The following is a 16,704-nucleotide window of genomic DNA, read 5'->3' on the forward strand; positions in this document are numbered from 1 at the left end:
AAGGCAGAGGCACCCGGAGCCGCTTCCCGTTGGAATTTCCGAGCGCTCCGGGGTGTTTGGCTTGGATGGAATGGGAGGGTGTTCCCGGCCTGGGGGTGGGAAAGTTCATTTAATTATGGACAGGAGCTGGGATGGGGATAGGGCTGCACTTGGGAGCTGGCAGAAGCTCGGTGGGAGCAGCTGGGGTGGTTTTGGGGTCCTTTGGGTGGTTTTAGGGATCCTTTGTGTGGTTTTATCCATCCTTTAGCCTGGAAACTGAGGTGTTTTGGGGTCCTGAGGGTGGTTTTACTCATCCTTCATCTAAGTGTTTTGGGGTCCTTTGGGTACCCATCCTTCACTTTGTAGGATGAGGTGGTTTTGGGGTCCTGAGGGTGGTTTTACCCATCCTTCATCCTGGAAACTGAGGTGGTTTTGGGAATCCTTTGTGTGGTTTTAGGGATCCATTGTGTGGTTTTACCATTTCCTCAGCCTGGCAGCTGGAGTGATTTTGGGATCCTTTGTGTGGTTTTACCCATCCCTCAGCCTGGAAATTGAGGTGTTTTGTGGTCCTTTGGGTGGTTTTACCTGTCCTTTAGCCTGGAAATTGTGGTGGTTTTGGGCTCCTTTGGGTGGTTTTAGGGATCCTTTGTGTGGTTTTGGGGTCCTTTGGGTGATTTTACCCATTCCTCAGCCTGGCAACTGGGGTGTTTTGGGGATCCTTTGAGTAGTTTTATCCATCATTCAGCCTGGAAATTGAGGTGTTTTGGGGTCCTTTGGGTGGTTTGGGGGATCCTTTGGGTGGTTTTGGGGTCCTTTGGGTGGTTTTACCCATTCCTCAGCCTGGAAACTGAGGTATTTTGGGGTCCTTTGGGTGGTTTTACCCATTCCTCAGCCTGGAAACTGAGGTATTTTGGGGTCCTTTATGTGGTTTTACTCATTCATCATCGAAGTGTTTTATCCTGGCAGCTGGAGTGGTTTGGGGTCCTTTGGGTGATTTTGGGGTCCTTTGGGTGATTTTTACCCATCCTTTAGCCTGGAAACTGAGGTTTTGGGGCCCTGAGGGTGGTTTTACCCCTCCTTCATCGAGATGTTTTGGGGTCCTTTGTGTAGTTTTACCCATCCTTCATCCTGGAAATTGAGGTGGTTTTGGGATCCTTTGGGTGGTTTTAGGGATCCTTTTGGTGGTTTGGGGATCCTTTGTGTGCTTTTGGGGTCCTTTAGGTGGGTTTTACCCATCCTTCATCCTGGAAAACCAGAGGAGAGGAGATGGAAGCACCTTCCAGCCCCATCTACCTCTCATCCTGCTCTGAAAATCCCTTCTTTCTTCCATTTTGCACCTCTCCGAGCCTGTCCCGGTGCTCAGCCCTCGGCACAACCCAGCGTGGGCTGCTGGGAATCCAATCCCACGGGAGAAAATCTCCTCTGCCCACCCCACCCCATCTCCAGACACCTCCTCTCTCCACCCCAGTGCCCTCCCTTTGCTCCTTTCCTGAATTTTTCACCCCAAACCCGCAGCATTCACCCCCAGCTCTGGCTCTGTGTCCCTGCCGAGCTCAGGGGGTTTGGGATCATCCTGATCCCACCGGGATCCTCCTGCAGGAGCGGGGAAAGGGGGCCCGGGGGCTGCAGAGCGGGATTTGGGTGATCTGGGTCCTTTTCCAGCCCCATCCCGGGTGAGGAAAGTGGGATTTGGGTGATTTGGGACCTTTTCTTGACCTGTCCCAGATGGGGAGAGTGGGATTTGGGTTATCTGGGACCTTTTTCCGACCTGTCTGGTGGGGAAAACGGGATTTGGGTGATCTGGGACTTTTTCAAGCCCCATCTTGTGGGGAAAGTGGGATTTGGGTGATTTGGGTCCTTTTCCCGTCCCGGGCGGGGAAAGCGGGATTTGGGTGATTTGGGACCTTTTCCATCCCCGTCCCGAGTGGGGAAAGCGGGATTTGGGTGATTTGGGATCTTTTCCCAACCCCTCTGGTGGGGAAAGTGGGATTTGGATGATTTGGGACCTTTTCCAGCCCCGTCCCGGATGGGGAGAGTGGGATTTGGGTGATCTGAGACCTTTTCCTGCCCCGTCTGATGTGGAAAGCGGGATTTGGGTGATTTGGGTCCTTTTCCTGCCCCGTCTGGTGTGGAAAGGGAGATTTGGATGATCTGGGACCTTTTCCCGCCCCGGGTGTGGAAAGCGGGATTTGGGTGATCTGGGTCCTTTTCCCGCCCCGTCCCGGGACAAATCCCCCTCGGGGTCGCAGCATCCTCGCCGCTGGGGGGGAATCGGGATCCTCCCCTGGATCCCGTGATCCCAGCATCCCAATTTTGGGGGTGCAGTGATTTTTTTTTTTTCCCCAAGAGCTGACGAGGTGGCAGAAAAAAATCCCGGAGCTGCTCCTTCCATCCCTCCCTCCCTCCCTGCAGCCCCGCAAACCCCGGATCCTCCCCCTCCTCCCTTTTCCATGGATTTAAAGCTCATCCCGCCGGGGAAAAAAACCCAAAACCAACAATACACCCCGTCCCCAGCGCCCCTGGCAGCGGGGCGTTCTCACGGGTGGTTTTTGGGGTTATTTTGGGGGTTTTCCCGGCTTTCCCCCTCCCAGGCAGCGCGGGAGGAGAAAGGGGCCGGCTCAGGTGCGGCTTTAGGACCCAGCGGATCCCCCGTGCTGGAGGTAGGAGGGTTTTTTTGGGTTTTTGGGTTTTTTTTTTTTTTTTGTTTTTTCTGTCTCTCATTTCAAGAGTTTTGGGGAAGCAGAGAGAGGAGAGCGAGGCGAGGGCAGAGCCGGCACTCACTGGTAAGGACCAGGCGAGGGAAACCCCCCAAAAATTCCCAGGAATTCCGGGGACCCCCCCACATCAGCAAACGGGGCTGAACCCTCATTTTGGGGACTTTGTGAAATCACCTTTAAAACTCCATCGGTTAAGAGCTTGGAAAAGTTGTTTTCGGTTTTTTAACCTCACAAAGCCAAACCCCCCTCGATTTTTGGGGGGCTGAAGGAGCGGCGGCCGGGTGGGGGGAAGGGGCCCTTCTGTGAGGCCTGACAATTACTGGAGATTTTTAACCACTTCCAAAAAGTCTAAAAATATCCTAAAGTCTGGAGGAAGCCGTGGGTTTGTTGATTTTTTGTGGTTTTTTTTTTTTTTTTCTTTTCCATCCTGGAAAGAGATTGTAGAAAATGGATCTTTTATTCCAATTTATTTGGGGGGGGACGGGTCCCCGAGGAAAAGGTGATGTGTGAAAACGGGGATGGGGGGCACTAAGTTCCTTACCTCTGGTCGGGGGCCAAAAAAATTTAAAAATTGGAGTCTTTTAATATTCCCTTTGTTCTCCCACTCTCTGGCAACGGGAGAGCTCAAAAAAAAAAAAAAAAAAAAAAAAAAGAAAAAAAAAGAAAAAGAAAGAAAGGGAAAAAAAGAAAAAGAAAAGAAAGGAAAATAGGGGGAAAAAAAGAAAAGCTGAGGGAGGGGGGAAATGCTGGGGGAAGGTGGGGTTTAGCAGAATGAAAGGGATTGTGGTGTTCTTTCTCCGGGGTTGATTGTTCCCAGATGTGCAGTTGCAAAAACATCTGGCGCGGTCGGAGCCGCCGGACCCCCGCACGGAGGGAGCGGAGCTGGGGAAGGGAAGGGGGAACAGCGGGGCCCTCCCGGCGGGGACGGGGGGGACGGGCCTGGGGGCGGCTTCAGCCCCTCCTCGGTGCCTTGGGGAACGGAGGATGTGTGGGCATGTCGTGGGCATGTCGTGGGCATGTCGTGGGCATGTCGGCGTCGCTCCGGGGTCTCCGTCGGGAGCAGCCGCTGGCGTCGCCGTCGGGGCAGACGTGACCCGACTGTCCCCATCCCGCGGCCAAACCCTGCGAGCTCCAGCCAAGATTGGGGGGAATTCAGGGAATTGGAGCTCGGGAGAAGCTGTGCAGGCTGGAAACGGGGCTGGCAGGGAGGGCACTGCGGAGCGGTGTGCTTGGGAGGGCGGGAGGATGGAGGGGATGGCTCCAGAGGGGGTGTCTGTCCCTGTATCCAGAGGAGGTGTCTGTCCCTCCATCCAGAGGTGGTGTCTGTCCCTCCATCCGTCTGTCTGTCCATGCATCCATCCATCCATCCATCCATCCATGGATTCGATCCATTCATTCATCCATCCATCCATCCATCCGTCATCCATCCATCCATCCATCCATCCATCCATCCATCCATCCATCCATCCATCCGTCCATCCATCCATCCGTCCATCCGTCCATCCATCCATCCATCCATCCATCCATCCATCCATCCATCCGTCCGTCCATCCATCCATCCATCCATCCATCCATCCATCCATCCATCCATCCATCCATCATCCATCCATCCATCCATCATCCATCCATCATCCATCCATCCATCCATCCATCCATCCATCCATCATCCATCCATCCATCCATCCATCCATCCATCCATCCATCCATCCGGTGCTGTCCAGGACCCCAGCTCTGCCAGCCTGGCAAAGCCTCCAGAGGCGTCGCTGGTCCAGTTCATCCCAGTCCCTTTAATCACAGACATTCCAGGACAGCTCCTGGGCCGTGGTGGGGAGCAGACACGGCCTGTCCCACCACAGCCAGGGCTGAGGGCGCTGATCCAGCCCAGCTGGGACCAGCTCCATGGATTCCCAAAGCTGGGAAGGGTCTGGAGTCAGCACCTCCTGCAGCTCCAGCCCTGGGGAGGAGGAGGAGGAGGAGGTTCCCATGGGATGAGCTGTGGGGAAGGGGCTGCAGAACGGGGTCCTGAGGGTGCCCTGATGGTGCTGGAGAGGACCTAGGGCCCAGAGAGTGCCACAGGCTGAGCTTGGTGCAGGGCAAGGGCCCTGGAAGGCGCCTTCAGTCACTGGGATGGCAGGGAAATGGGACTTGGGGATGGAGCGGGATGGGATTCCTGGAGGATCCCACACTGGAGCAGGATGGGGTCCCTGGAAGGTGCAGGATGTGATCCCTGGAAGGTGCAGGATGGGATCTCTGGAGGATCCCACATTGGAGCAGGATGGGATCCCTGGAAGATCCCACACTCTGAATCTAGTGTAGAATGGGATCCCTGAAAGGTTCAGGATGGGATCCCTGGAGGATCCCACATTGGAGCAGGATGGGGTCCTTGGAAGATACAGAATGGGATCCCTGGAGGATCCCAGTCTCTGGATTTGGTGTGGGATGGGATCCCTGGAAGGTTCAGGATAGGCTTCCTGGATGATCTCACACTCTGGATCTGGTGCAGGATGTGGTCCCTGGAGGATCCCACACTTGGGCTGGTGTGGGATGGGATCCTTAGAGGGTCCCACACTCTGGAACTGGTGCAGAATGGGATCCCTGGAAGGTTTGGGATGTGATCCCTGGAGGATCCCACTCTGGAGCTGGTGCAGGATGGGATCTCTGGAGGATCCCACATCGGAGCAGGATGGGATCCCTGGAAGGTGCAGGATGGGATCTCTGGAGGATCCCACATCGGAGCAGGATGGGATCCCTGGAAGGTGCAGGATGATCCCTGGAAGATCCCACCCTCCAGAGCCGCTCTGCCCGGTCCCACTGACCCTTCCCGGCTGTTGTGGGGCTGGAGCCCCATTCCCCCAGGATCTCTCCAGGAAGCTCTCCCAGCACGGGGGGTTGATGTTCCTGCACCGCAGGGATGAGATTCAAAGGGCTCCTCTCCCCCGTGCCTCAGTTTCCCCCTCCAGCAGCAGAGCCGGGAGAGCCTGGGGAGGATCCCCCCACCCGAGCGCTGGGAATGCCGGTGGGATTCATCCTCAAACCCCTTCCCCCGGATTTCAGAGGAGTTTTGGGGGAGAATTTCTCTTTTTCCCTCGGTTTTCCCCCTGGAGCTGGCTGGGGATGGGGGAAGGGCTGCGGCATTCCTGGCAATCCCGGCCTTGGCCCCTCGTCCCGCCGGGAGCAGCAGGCTTGGAAAACGCCGGGAAGCTCCCGAGCTCCCTGAGCTCCCAAAGCCCACGGGATTCCTCTAAAATCTGGGATTTTCTCCTCAAATCCCCACATTCCTTTGGATTTAGGGGACGCCCTAAATGCAGCAACCCCCGAAACAAATCCTCACGCAAGGAATTGGAAACCTCGGGAAAGGAGCTCAAAATTTCCACTCAGGGGGGTCTGGCCCTCTCCTCCCACATCCTGAAGTGATGCTGGGAATGATCCCAACATCCTGGGAGTGATCCCAGGAGTGATCCCAACATCCCAGGAATGATCTCGACATCCTGGGAGTGATCCTGGAAGCAATCCCAACATCTTGGGAATGATCCTGGCAGTGATCATTCTGACATCCCGGGAATTATCCCAGATCCTGGCAGCGATCCCCACTCCCCAGGAGGGATCCTGGCATCCCAGGAATGATCCCGGGGGTGATCCCACATCCCACTGGGATTTCTCCTCCCTGCTCTGCCCGAGGGACATTCCAGGGTTTGGTCCTTGCAAATCCCCTGGGAATGGGCGGGAAGCATTTTTGGGGAAATTTCTTCATCTCTGAGGACTGGGAGGAGGAGGATGTTTTTGGAGCCAGCTCCGGGGGACACCCGGGATGGGGCAGTGTCCCTATGTGTCCCTGCGTGTCCCTGTGTGTCCCTGCGTGTCTCTGTGCCTCCCTGCGTGTCCCTGAGTGTCCCTGCGTGTACTGGGTGTCCCTGTCTGTCCCTGCGTGTCCCTACATGTCCCTGTGCATCCCTGTGTGTCCCTTTATGTCCCTGCGTGTCCTTGAGTGTCCCTGCGTGTCCTTGAGTGTGCCTGTGTGTCCCTGCGTGTCCCCGAGTGTCCGTCTGTCCCTACATGTCCCTGTCTGTCCCTACATGTCCTTGCCTGTCCCTGAGTGTCCCTACATGTCCCTTCATGTCCCTGTGTGTCCCTGCATGTCCTCATGTGTCCCTGCGTGTCCCTGAGTGTCCCCACATGTCCCTGCATGTCCCTGTCTGTCCCTGAGTGTCCCTGCATGTCCCTGTCTGTCCCTGAGTGTCCCTGTGTGTCCCCGTGTGTCCCTCTGCATCCCTGCGTGTCCCTGAGTGTCCCTGTGTGTCCGTCTGTCCCTACATGTCCCTGTGTGTCCCTGCCTGTCCCTGAGTGTCCCTGTGTGTCCCTTCATGTCCCTGTGTGTCCCTGCATGTCGTTGCATGTCCCTGTGTGTCCCTGCATGTGCCTGTGTCCCTGCCTGTCCCTGAGTGTCCCTTTGTGTCCCTGAATGTCCCTGTGTGTCCCTGCCTGTCTCTGCATGTCCCTGTGCATCCCTTTGTGTCCCTTTGTGTCCCTGCGTGTCCCTGAGTGTCCCTGAGTGTCCGTCTGTGCCTACATGTCCCTGCGTGTCCCTGCATGTCCCCGTGTGTCCCTGCGTGTCCCTGAGTGTCCCCACATGTCCCTGCGTGTCCCTGCGTGTCCCTGCGTGTCCCCGTGTGTCCCTGAGTGTCCCCACATGTCCCTGCATGTCACTGTGTGTCCCTGCATGTGCCTGAGTGTCCCTGTGCATCCCTGAGTGTCCCTGCATGTCGTTGCCTGTCCCTATGTGTCCCTGTGTGTCCCTGCCTGTCCCTGTGCGTCCCTGCCTGTCCCTGTGTGTCCGTCTGTCCCTGCCTGTCCCTGTGTGTCCCTGCGTGTCCCCTCCCTCTGAATTCCCTCTGTTGCCCCCAGACTCCTCCGGCTGCATCCCGGCCGCGCTCCCGCCCTGTCCCGGCATTCCAGCAGGATGAGAGCGGCGGAGCTCCTGGTGCTGTGTCTGCCAGGTCAGTGTCCCTGCCTGTCCCTGTGCCACCCCCGAGCCCCCAGCACCGTCTGGGTCATCCCAATCCACATTTTCAATATCCACTTTTACCCGTTTTCCTCATTTTTAAACCCCAGGACACAACTGGAGGGTCCAAACGCTCATTTTCAGCATCTAAACCCCATATCTAGGGACAAAAACCTAATTTTTTTGTGCCCCCAAGCCTCATTTTTGCATCCCAAAACTTCATTTTTGTGTTCCAAATCCTCATTTTTGTGCCCCAAACCCTCATTTTTGTGCCCCAAACCCTCATTTTTAGATCCCAAACCCTCATTTTTGTGCCCCAAACCCTCATTTTTGTGTCCCAAACCCTCATTTTTGCATCCCAAAACCTCATATTAACATCCCTAAACCTCAGTTTTACATCCCAAATCTTCGCTTTTGGAGCCCAAAGCTCTGGTTCTGTGGTTGAAAACCTCATTTTTTTATGGTCAAAACCCTCATTTTCAAGTCCCAAGTGCCCTTTCCGAGGTCTTAAAGTTAATCTTAATGCCCAAAGTTCGGTTTTGAAAGTCCAAAGCTTCTGATTTAGAGGCCAAAGTTTTGTTTCTGGACACAAATACTCAATGCTTTGGTCCAAAGCCTCATTTTTGCATCCCAAAACCTCATTTTTATGCTCCAAATCCTAATTTTTAGGTCCCAAACCCTCATTTTTGTGTCCCAAAACCTTCATTTTAACATCCCTAAACCTCAGTTTTACATCCCAAATCTTCACTTTTGGAGCCCAAAGCTCTGATTCTGTGGTTGAAAACCTCATTTTTTATGGTGCAAACCCTCATTTTCAAGTCCCAAGTGCTCTTTCTGAGGTCTAAAAGTTCATCTTAATGCCCAAAATCTCATTTTTAAGGACCAAAGTACGGTTTTGAAAGCCTAAAGCCTCTGATTTAGGGCCAAAGTTTTGTTTATAGACCCAAATACTCAATGCTTTGGTCCAAAGCCTCATTTTTACCTTCCAGAACCTCATTGTGGGGATCGAATCCTCCAAAAATGCATTTTTAGGGTGCAAAGTGTTAATTTTTGGAAGTAAAGCATCATTTGAAGTGGCCACAACTCCCAGTGGTTTTTGGGTGGCTGCTCCATCACTCTTACTCCCCAAAATTCCCCCAAATCCCACTTTGGGCTCATTTTTAGGGCTGGGAATGGCTCTGAGCTGGCTCCAAGTGAGTTGGGACGTGGAGGTGGCACAAAATGGGGCAAATTCCAGGGAAATGGGGTTTATAGCCCTGGGGATGGCAGAGGGGACGGCAGCGAGCAGGAGGGGATGGGGATGGAGCCAGGAGAGGTTTGGGAGGTTTGGGTGGAAGGGGCTGCACACAAAGGGGGGACACAGGGAAACATCCCGGGGTGAGGGAAGGGGCTGGAGACCCAAACCCTGTCCCGAGAGCATTCCCAGCCCAGGGTGATCCTGAACGGGACATGGAGGGATGGAGCAGAGGGAGAGAGAGTGGGATGAGCTGAGCCCCATTCCCGGGGATTCCAATCCTTTCCCAGTGATTCCAATCCCTTCCTGGGGATTCCAATCCTTTCCCAAGGATTCTGGTCCCTTCCTGGGAATTCTGATCCCTTCCTGGGGATTCCAGTCCTCTCCCAGGATGCCAATCCCTTCCCGGAGATTCTCATCCCTTCCCAGAGATTCCCGTCCCTTCCCAGTGATTCCAATCCCTTCCCGGGATTCCGGCCCCTTCCTGGGCATTCTGATCCCTTCCCAGGGATTCTGATCCCTTCCCAGAGATTCTGGTCCTTTCCTGGGATTCCAATCCCTTCCCAGAGATTCCCATCTCTTCCCATGGATTCCAATCCTTTCCTGGGGATTCCAATCCTTTCCCGTATTCCAATCCCTTCCCAGGATTCTGGCTCCTTCCTGGGGATTCTGATCCCTTCCCAGGGATTCCAGTCCCTTCCTGGGATTCCAATCTCTTCCCAGGGATTCCGATCCCTTCCTGAGGATTCTGGTTCTTTCCTGGGGATTCCCATCCCTTCCCAATGATTCCAGTCCCTTCCTGGGATTCCAGTCCCTCCCCAGAGATTCTTATGTCTTCCTGGATATTCCCATCCCGTCCAGGGATTCCAAACCCTTCCCGGGGTTTCCAATCCTTTCCCAGGGATTCCAAACCCTTCCTGAGGATTCCAGTCCCTTCCCGAGAATTCTGATCCCTTCCCCGGGATTCCAATCCCTTCCCAGAAATTCCCATCCCTTCCCAGTGATTCCAATCCATTCCTGGGGATTCCAAACCCTTCCTGAGAATTCTGATCCCTTCCTGAGGATTCCAATCCCTTCCCGGGGATTCTGGTCCTTTCCAGGAATTCCAATCCCTTCCCAGGGATTTCAGTCCCTTCCCAGGAATTCAAATCCCTTCCTGGAGATTCTCATCCCTTCCCAAGAATTCCAATCCCTTTCCTGGATTTCAATCCCTTCCCAGGATTCTGGTCCCTTCCTGGGATTCCAAACACTTCCTGGGGATTCTGATCCCTCCCCGGGGATTCTCATCCTTTCCTGGGGATTCCAATCCCTTCCTGGGATTCCAATCCCTTCCCGGGGTTTCCAATCCTTTCTCAGGGATTCCAATCCCTTCCCTGGGGGATTCTGGTCCCTTCTCGAGGATTCCAATCCCTTCCCAGGGATTCCAATCCCTTCCTGAGAATTCTGATCCCTTCCTGGGGATTCCAATCCCTTCCCATGATTCTGGTCCCTTCCCAGGGATTCCAATCCCTTCCTGAGGATTCCAATCCCTTCCTGGAAATTCTCATCCTTTCCTGGGGATTCCAGTCCCTTCTCAGATCCTAATCCCTTCCCAAGAATTCCAGTCCCTTCCTGGGGATTCCAATCCCTTCCTGGATTCAAATCCCTCCCCAGGGATTCCCATCCCTTCCTGGGGATTCTGATCCCTTCCCAGGATTCCAATCTCTTCCTGGAGATTCCCATCCCTTTCCTGGGATTCCAAACCCTTCCTGAGGATTCCAATCCCTTTCTGGGTATTCCAATCCTTTCCCAGGAATTCCCATCCCTCCCAGGATTCCAATCCCTTCCCGGGATTCCGGCCCCTTCCTGGGGATTCTGGTCCTTTCCCAGGAATTCCAATCCCTTCCCATGGATTCCAATCCTTTCCCGAGGATTCTGGTCCCTTCCCAGGAATTCCCATCCCCTCCCAGGATTCCAATCCCTCCCTGGGAATTCCGGTCCCCCCGACCCTTCCACGCTGGATTTGGAGCTGTTTTCCCCCGGATCCGTGGCAGGATGAGCTCCCAGGGGACGGAGGGGTTTGGAGCATCCCGGGATCAGCGGGGCCGTGGCTGCCGGGATCCTCTGGGGTCAGCCAGGGACCCCGGGCAGGGCTGATCCTGCATCCCTGAGCATCCCAAACCCTTCTCCCGCTCTCCGGGGGCGGCGGGGCCCTAAGGACAGAGGGGGGAATTGGGGATGGTGGGAGCAGGGATCAGGCTGGGGGTGTCCGTGGGAACCCCAAATCCTGGGCAGGGGTGTCTGTTGGAATCCCAGATCCCAGTTGGGGTGTCCATGAGAACCCAAATCCTGGTTTGGGGTGTCCATGGGAATCCTGGTTTGGGCTATCTGTGAGAATCCCAGATCCTGTTTTTGGGGTGTCCATGGGAATCCCAGATCCCGGTTTGGGGTGTCCATGGGAATCCCAAATCCCAGTTTGGGGTGTCCATGGGAATACCAGATCCCATTTTTGGGGTGTTCATTGGAATCCCAGATCCCAGTTTGGGGTGTCCATGGGAATCCCAGATCCCAGTTTGGGGTGTCCATGGGAATCCCAGATCCCAGTTTGGGTTATCTATGGGGATCCCAAATCCTGGTTTGGGGTATCTGAGGGAATCCCAGACCCCTGTTTCGTGTTTCCATGGGAATCCCAGACCCAGTTTGGTGTGTCCATGGGAATCCTGGTTTGGGGTCTGTGAGAATCCCAAATCCTGGGTTCAGGGTGTCCATGGGAATCCTAGATCCCAGTTTGGGGTGTCCATGGGAATCCTAGATCCCAGTTTGGGGTGTCCATGGGAATCCTAGATCCCGGTTTGGGGTGTCCATGGGAATCCTAGATCCCAGTTTGGGGTGTCCATGGGAATCCCAGATCCCAGTTTGGGGTGTCCATGGAATCCCAGATCCCGGTTTGGGGTGCCCATGGGAATCCCAGATCCCGGTTTGGGGTGTCCATGGGAATCCCAGATCCCGGTTTGGGGTGTCCATGGAATCCCAGGTCCCGTTTTTGGGGTGCTGTGCCCCGCTGACCCCGGCCCTGTCCCGCAGCGCTCCTGGTGCAGGGACAGTTCAGCCGCTTCGAGGGCATCACCTACCCCGAGCCAGTGCAGTACTCCCAGTACGACCAGCAGGCAGGTGAGAGCCCGCGCCGGCACCGCCCCGCCCCGTCCGTCCCTCTCCCGGACAGACAGACACACAGACAGACAGACAGACAGACACCCCTCTGATCTTGATCTGGACAGACAGACACCCATCCCTCTGATCCAGACAGGCAGACACCAGACACACATCTCTCTGAACCTGATCCGGACAGATGGACACCCACCCCTCTGATCCAGACAGACAGACACACATCCCTCTGAACTTGATCCGGACAGACAGACACTCATATCTCTGATCCAGACAGACAGACACCCATCCCTCTGATCATCCCTCTTGTGCTCCGTTCTTTTCCTCCGCCCCTGGAATTCCCAGCCTTCCCAGATCCTCCCTCTGCTCTCACTGGCAATTCTTTATTAAATCTTTTTCAATTCTTATTAAACTTTTATCAAATACTTTATTAAACATTTATCCAATTCTTTATTAACCCTTTATCCAATTCTTTATTAACCCTTTATCAATTCCTTATTAACCTTTTATCCAAAACCTTTTTTAAACCTTTACTGAATACTTTATTAAACATTTATCCAATTCCTTGTTAAACCTTTATCCAATTCTTTATTAACCTTTATCCAATTCCTTATTAAACCTTTATCAAATACTTTATTAAACATCTATCCAATTCTTTATTTCCCTTTATCCAATTCTTTATAAACCCTTTATCTAATATTTATTTCTTATCCCTTTATCCAATTCCTTATTAACCCTTTATCCAAATCTTTATTAAACATCTGTCCAATTCTTTATTTCCCTTTATCCAATTCTTTATTAGTCCTTTATCTAATACTTTATTAACCCTTTATCTAATACTTTATTAACCCTTTATCCAATTCTTTATTAAACCTTTATCAATTCCTTCTTATTAATCCTTTATCCAATTCCTTTTTAAACTTTTATCCTTCATTAACCCTTTATCCAATTCCTTATTAACCCTTTATCCAAAACTTTATCAAACATCTAACCAATTCTTTATTTCCCTTTATCCAATTCTTTATTAAACCTTTATCCAACTATTTATTAGAACTTCATCCAATTATTTTTTGAACCTTCATCCATCCCCAGTCCCCAGCTGTGGGAAGTGGCCCAGGCTCATCCCTGGGGGGGTTGGATGGAGTTTTCCCGACCCACCAGGGAATTCCAGGGGTCTCATTTCCCACCCCCAGTCCCCATGGGATGAACTCTCTCCCCAAACCCTCCCTCAGCCTGTTTCTGTTTTATCCCCAGAAATTCAGGATTACTACGACTACCACGGTGAGTGTTTCCCTCTGGGATGCAGGGGGGGGGGGGGGGGGGATCAGGATTTGGAGATTTGGGGACTTGGGGATTTGGGGGTGTCCCTGCACAGGGTCTCTCCCTGCAGATGTCACCCCCCGAGCCCCGGAGGAGCAGTTCCGGTACCAATCCCAGCAGCAATCCCAGCAGGAAACGGTGCCAGCCCCAACCCCAGGTGGGTGACAGCCCCCAAGGTGGGTGACAGCCCCTCCAGGACAGGTGACAGCCCCTAAAGTGGGTGACAGCCCCCAGCGTGGGTCACAGCCCCCCAGAGCAGCCGGTGGGTGCCAAGGGTGCTCCAGACCTAAAATCCAGGGAAGGGGCAGGGAGATGCTTCTGCCTCATCCTGAAATTTCATCCCCTGTCCCCCTTATCTCCTGTCCCCTTGTCCCCCTGTCCCCTCTCCGCTGTCCCATTCCCTGTCCCCCTGTCCCCTGTTCCCTGTCCCTTTGTTCCTCTCTCCCCTGTCCCCCTGTCCCGCTCTCCTCTGTCCCCCTGTCCCCTGTCCCCTTTTCCCCGTCCCCTGTTCCCCTGTTTCATTCCCTGTTCCCCTGCCCCACTCTCCCCGTGCCCTGTCCCCTGTCCTCCTGTCACCTGTCCCATTCCCTGTCCCCGTCCCGTGTCCCGTGTCCTCCTCTCCCCTGTCCCCTGTTCCCTGTCCCCCTATCTCGTGTCCCCTGTCCCTCTGTCCCTCTGTCCCCCTCAGCTGCGGTGCCCGAGACGGAGCCCACGGAGCCGGGACCGCTCGGTGAGTGCCGATCCCATTCCCGTTCCCATTCCCTGGGCCTGGGTCCCACCGTTCCCCCCGGGAGCGGGGCTGTGCCACCGCGGGGGAACAGCCGGGGCGGGGGGAGGCGACAATCGGGGCAGGGTGAGGAGGAATTCCCGGGAATTGCCCGTTCCCTGCCGCAGACTGCCGGGAGGAGCAGTACCCCTGCACCCGGCTCTACTCCGTGCACAAGCCCTGCAAGCAGTGCCTGAACGAGATCTGCTTCTACAGGTGCGTGAGGGGCGGGAAACATCCCCGATCCTTCTGGCTGGGGCTTTGGGAACCCCTCCGCTTCACATCCCCATCCTTTCTATCCCAAACCATTCCAGCCTCCGCCGGGTTTATGTCATCAACAAGGAGATCTGCGTCCGCACCGTGTGCGCCCACGAGGAGCTGCTGCGAGGTGAGCGAGAAACCGGCACCGTCCCCGTCCCAATCCCGTTTTTCCCCCAAATTCCGGGGAGGGAAAATCCGGTAAGCGAGAAACCGGGACCGTCCCTGTCCCAATCCCGTTTTTCCCCCAAATTCCGGGGAGGGAAAATCCGGTAAGCGAGAAACAGGGACCGTCCCTGTCCCAATCCCGTTTTTCCCCCCCAAATTCCGGGGAGGGAAAATCCGGTGAGTGAGAAAATCCAGCGAGCGAGAAATGGGGTCCGTCCCCATCCCAATCACGATTTTCCCTGTAATTCGGGGAGGGAAAATCCCGCAGGACCAAAGCTCCCGAGATCCCCAGAGTAGAGTGGGGTCGGGATGTGGGATGGGCTCGGGGTGTGCCTCGATGGGGCGGGGGTCTCTCCCTGCTCTGGGGGTCTCGGGAGCTTTGGTCCTGCGAGATTTTGGGATGGGGCCAGGATGTAGGATGGGGTCGCTCCCGGTTTCTTGCTCACCGGATTTTCCCTCCAGGCAATGGGCAGGGAGATGCTTTTTCCCCATCCTGAAATTCCATCCACTCTCCCCCTTATCTCCTATCTCCTGTCCCCAGTGGGGCGGGGGTCCCTCGCTGCTCCCAAAGCTCCCGAGACCCCCGGAGCACAGCGGGGTCGTGATGTGGGGTGGGGCTGGGGGGCTTCCCTCGCTGCTCTCCCGGATTTTCCCCGATTATCCCGCGATAACCCCTCGCTCTCCTCAGCCGACCTGTGCCGGGACAAGTTCTCCAAGTGCGGGGTGATGGCCACGAGCGGCCTGTGCCAGACCGTGGGCGCATCGTGCGCCCGCAGCTGCGGCGGCTGCTGAGCCCCGGCCCCGCTCCGGACCCGCCCCGCGCCGCCGCAGCCCCCGTGCATGACCGAGCAGCTCCCCGCAACGCCGGGACTCCCCTTGTCTTTGTGCACATAATAATTAAATCGGGGGGTTTGTTATTGCTGCGCCTTCCTCTGTTCCGCGGGAGGGGGAGAAAGGGAGGGTCCCGAAGAGAGCAGAGGGGTCCTGCGGCTCCCGGCTCCTTCCTTTGGGGTTTATTCCTGATATTTGGGCTCCCAGCTCCTTCCTTTGGGGTTATTCCAAATTTCTGGACGCCTGGCTCCTTCCTTTGGTGTTATTCCCAATTTCTGGGCTTCTGGCTCCTTCCTTTGGTATTATTCCCCGTTTCTGGGTTCCCATCTCCTCTCTTTGGGATTATTCCCAATTTCTGGGCTCCTGGCTCCTTCCTTTGGGGTTATTCCCGATTTTTGGACTCCCAGCTCCTTCCTTTGAGGTTATTCCAAATTTTTGGGCTCCTGGCTTCTTCCCTTGGGGTTATTCCAAATTTTTGGGCTCCCGGGTCCTCTCTTTGGGGTTATTCCCAATTTCTGGGTTCCCTTCTCCTTCCTTTGGGGTTATTCCTGATTTTTGGGCTCCCAGCTCCTTCCTTTGGTATTAATCCCTGATTTTTGGGCTCCTGGCTCCTTCTTTTGGGATTATTCCATATTTCTGGGTTCCCTTCTCCTTTCTTTGGGATTATTCCCAATTTCTGGGTTCCCTTCTCCTTCCTTTGGGGTTATTGCTGATTTCTGGGCTCCTAGCTCCTTCCTTTGGAGTTATCCCAATTCTGGACTCCTGGCTCCCTCCTTTGGGGTTATTCCTGATTATTCCCAATTTCTGGGTTCCCAGCTCATTCCTTTGGGGTTATTCCCAAGTTTTGGGTTCCCGGCTCCTTCCTTTGGGATTATTCCCAATTCTGGGCTCCCGGCTCCTTCCTTTGGGGTTATTCCAAATTTTGGGGAGGTTTCTGACAATTTGAACAATTCCCAGTGCTGCACACAGGGTGTAGGATGATTTGGGGCGTTTAGGGCACTTTGGGGAGTAAAATGGTCAATTTTGGGGTGGTGGTTGGGGGATGTGGGGGCTCAGTTTGGGGCAGTTCCTATAGGAAGACGAGCTGTGTGGAAATGTTTGGGGTGAGGTCTGGGTCACTTACAGACAATAAAGGAGTTTGGGGAGGGTTTGGGGCTGGTTTTGGGGTGTTGCCCTGTGCCCCTACAGAAGGGTGGTGGGTGGGGCATCACAGTGAATTTCCCCTTTATAGGATGAATTTCTCATCTGTAGGTTGAATTTCCCCTCTATAGGGTGAAATTTTCATCTA

The 16,704-nt window shown here is 54.6% G+C and overlaps 1 protein-coding gene across 2 annotated transcripts; it reads left to right on the forward strand.

Moving 5' to 3' along the window:
- The first annotated feature begins 2,699 nt into the window (after positions 1–2,699).
- On the forward strand, positions 2,700–15,470 carry MFAP2 (microfibril associated protein 2). 2 transcript variants are annotated; one of them, XM_058818618.1, is made up of 9 exons: positions 2,700–2,762; positions 7,599–7,690; positions 11,993–12,079; positions 13,328–13,354; positions 13,449–13,550; positions 14,082–14,123; positions 14,288–14,375; positions 14,474–14,547; positions 15,274–15,470. In XM_058818618.1, exons 2-9 carry the CDS (start codon positions 7,654–7,656, stop codon positions 15,375–15,377), a joined length of 561 nt encoding a protein of 186 aa, XP_058674601.1. In that variant the 5' UTR covers positions 2,700–2,762; positions 7,599–7,653; the 3' UTR covers positions 15,378–15,470. The 2 variants fall into 2 exon arrangements, with proteins under 2 accessions (XP_058674601.1, XP_058674603.1); XM_058818620.1 differs by having other exon boundaries at positions 13,464–13,550.
- The last annotated feature ends 1,234 nt before the right edge of the window (positions 15,471–16,704 follow it).

This window comes from Ammospiza caudacuta, chromosome 22, assembly GCF_027887145.1.
Source record: "Ammospiza caudacuta isolate bAmmCau1 chromosome 22, bAmmCau1.pri, whole genome shotgun sequence".
NCBI classification, from domain to species: Eukaryota; Metazoa; Chordata; class Aves; order Passeriformes; family Passerellidae; genus Ammospiza; species Ammospiza caudacuta.

Bases quoted from the DNA above. Each gene is read 5' to 3' on its own strand.
- MFAP2 (XM_058818618.1), top strand. From the start codon at position 7,654: ATGAGAGCGGCGGAGCTCCTGGTGCTGTGTCTGCCAG. The intron at 13,551-14,081 runs GTGGGTGACAGC...TGTCCCCCTCAG, and splicing joins GGTGCCAGCCCCAACCCCAG to CTGCGGTGCCCGAGACGGAG. The intron at 14,376-14,473 runs GTGCGTGAGGGG...AAACCATTCCAG, and splicing joins AACGAGATCTGCTTCTACAG to CCTCCGCCGGGTTTATGTCA.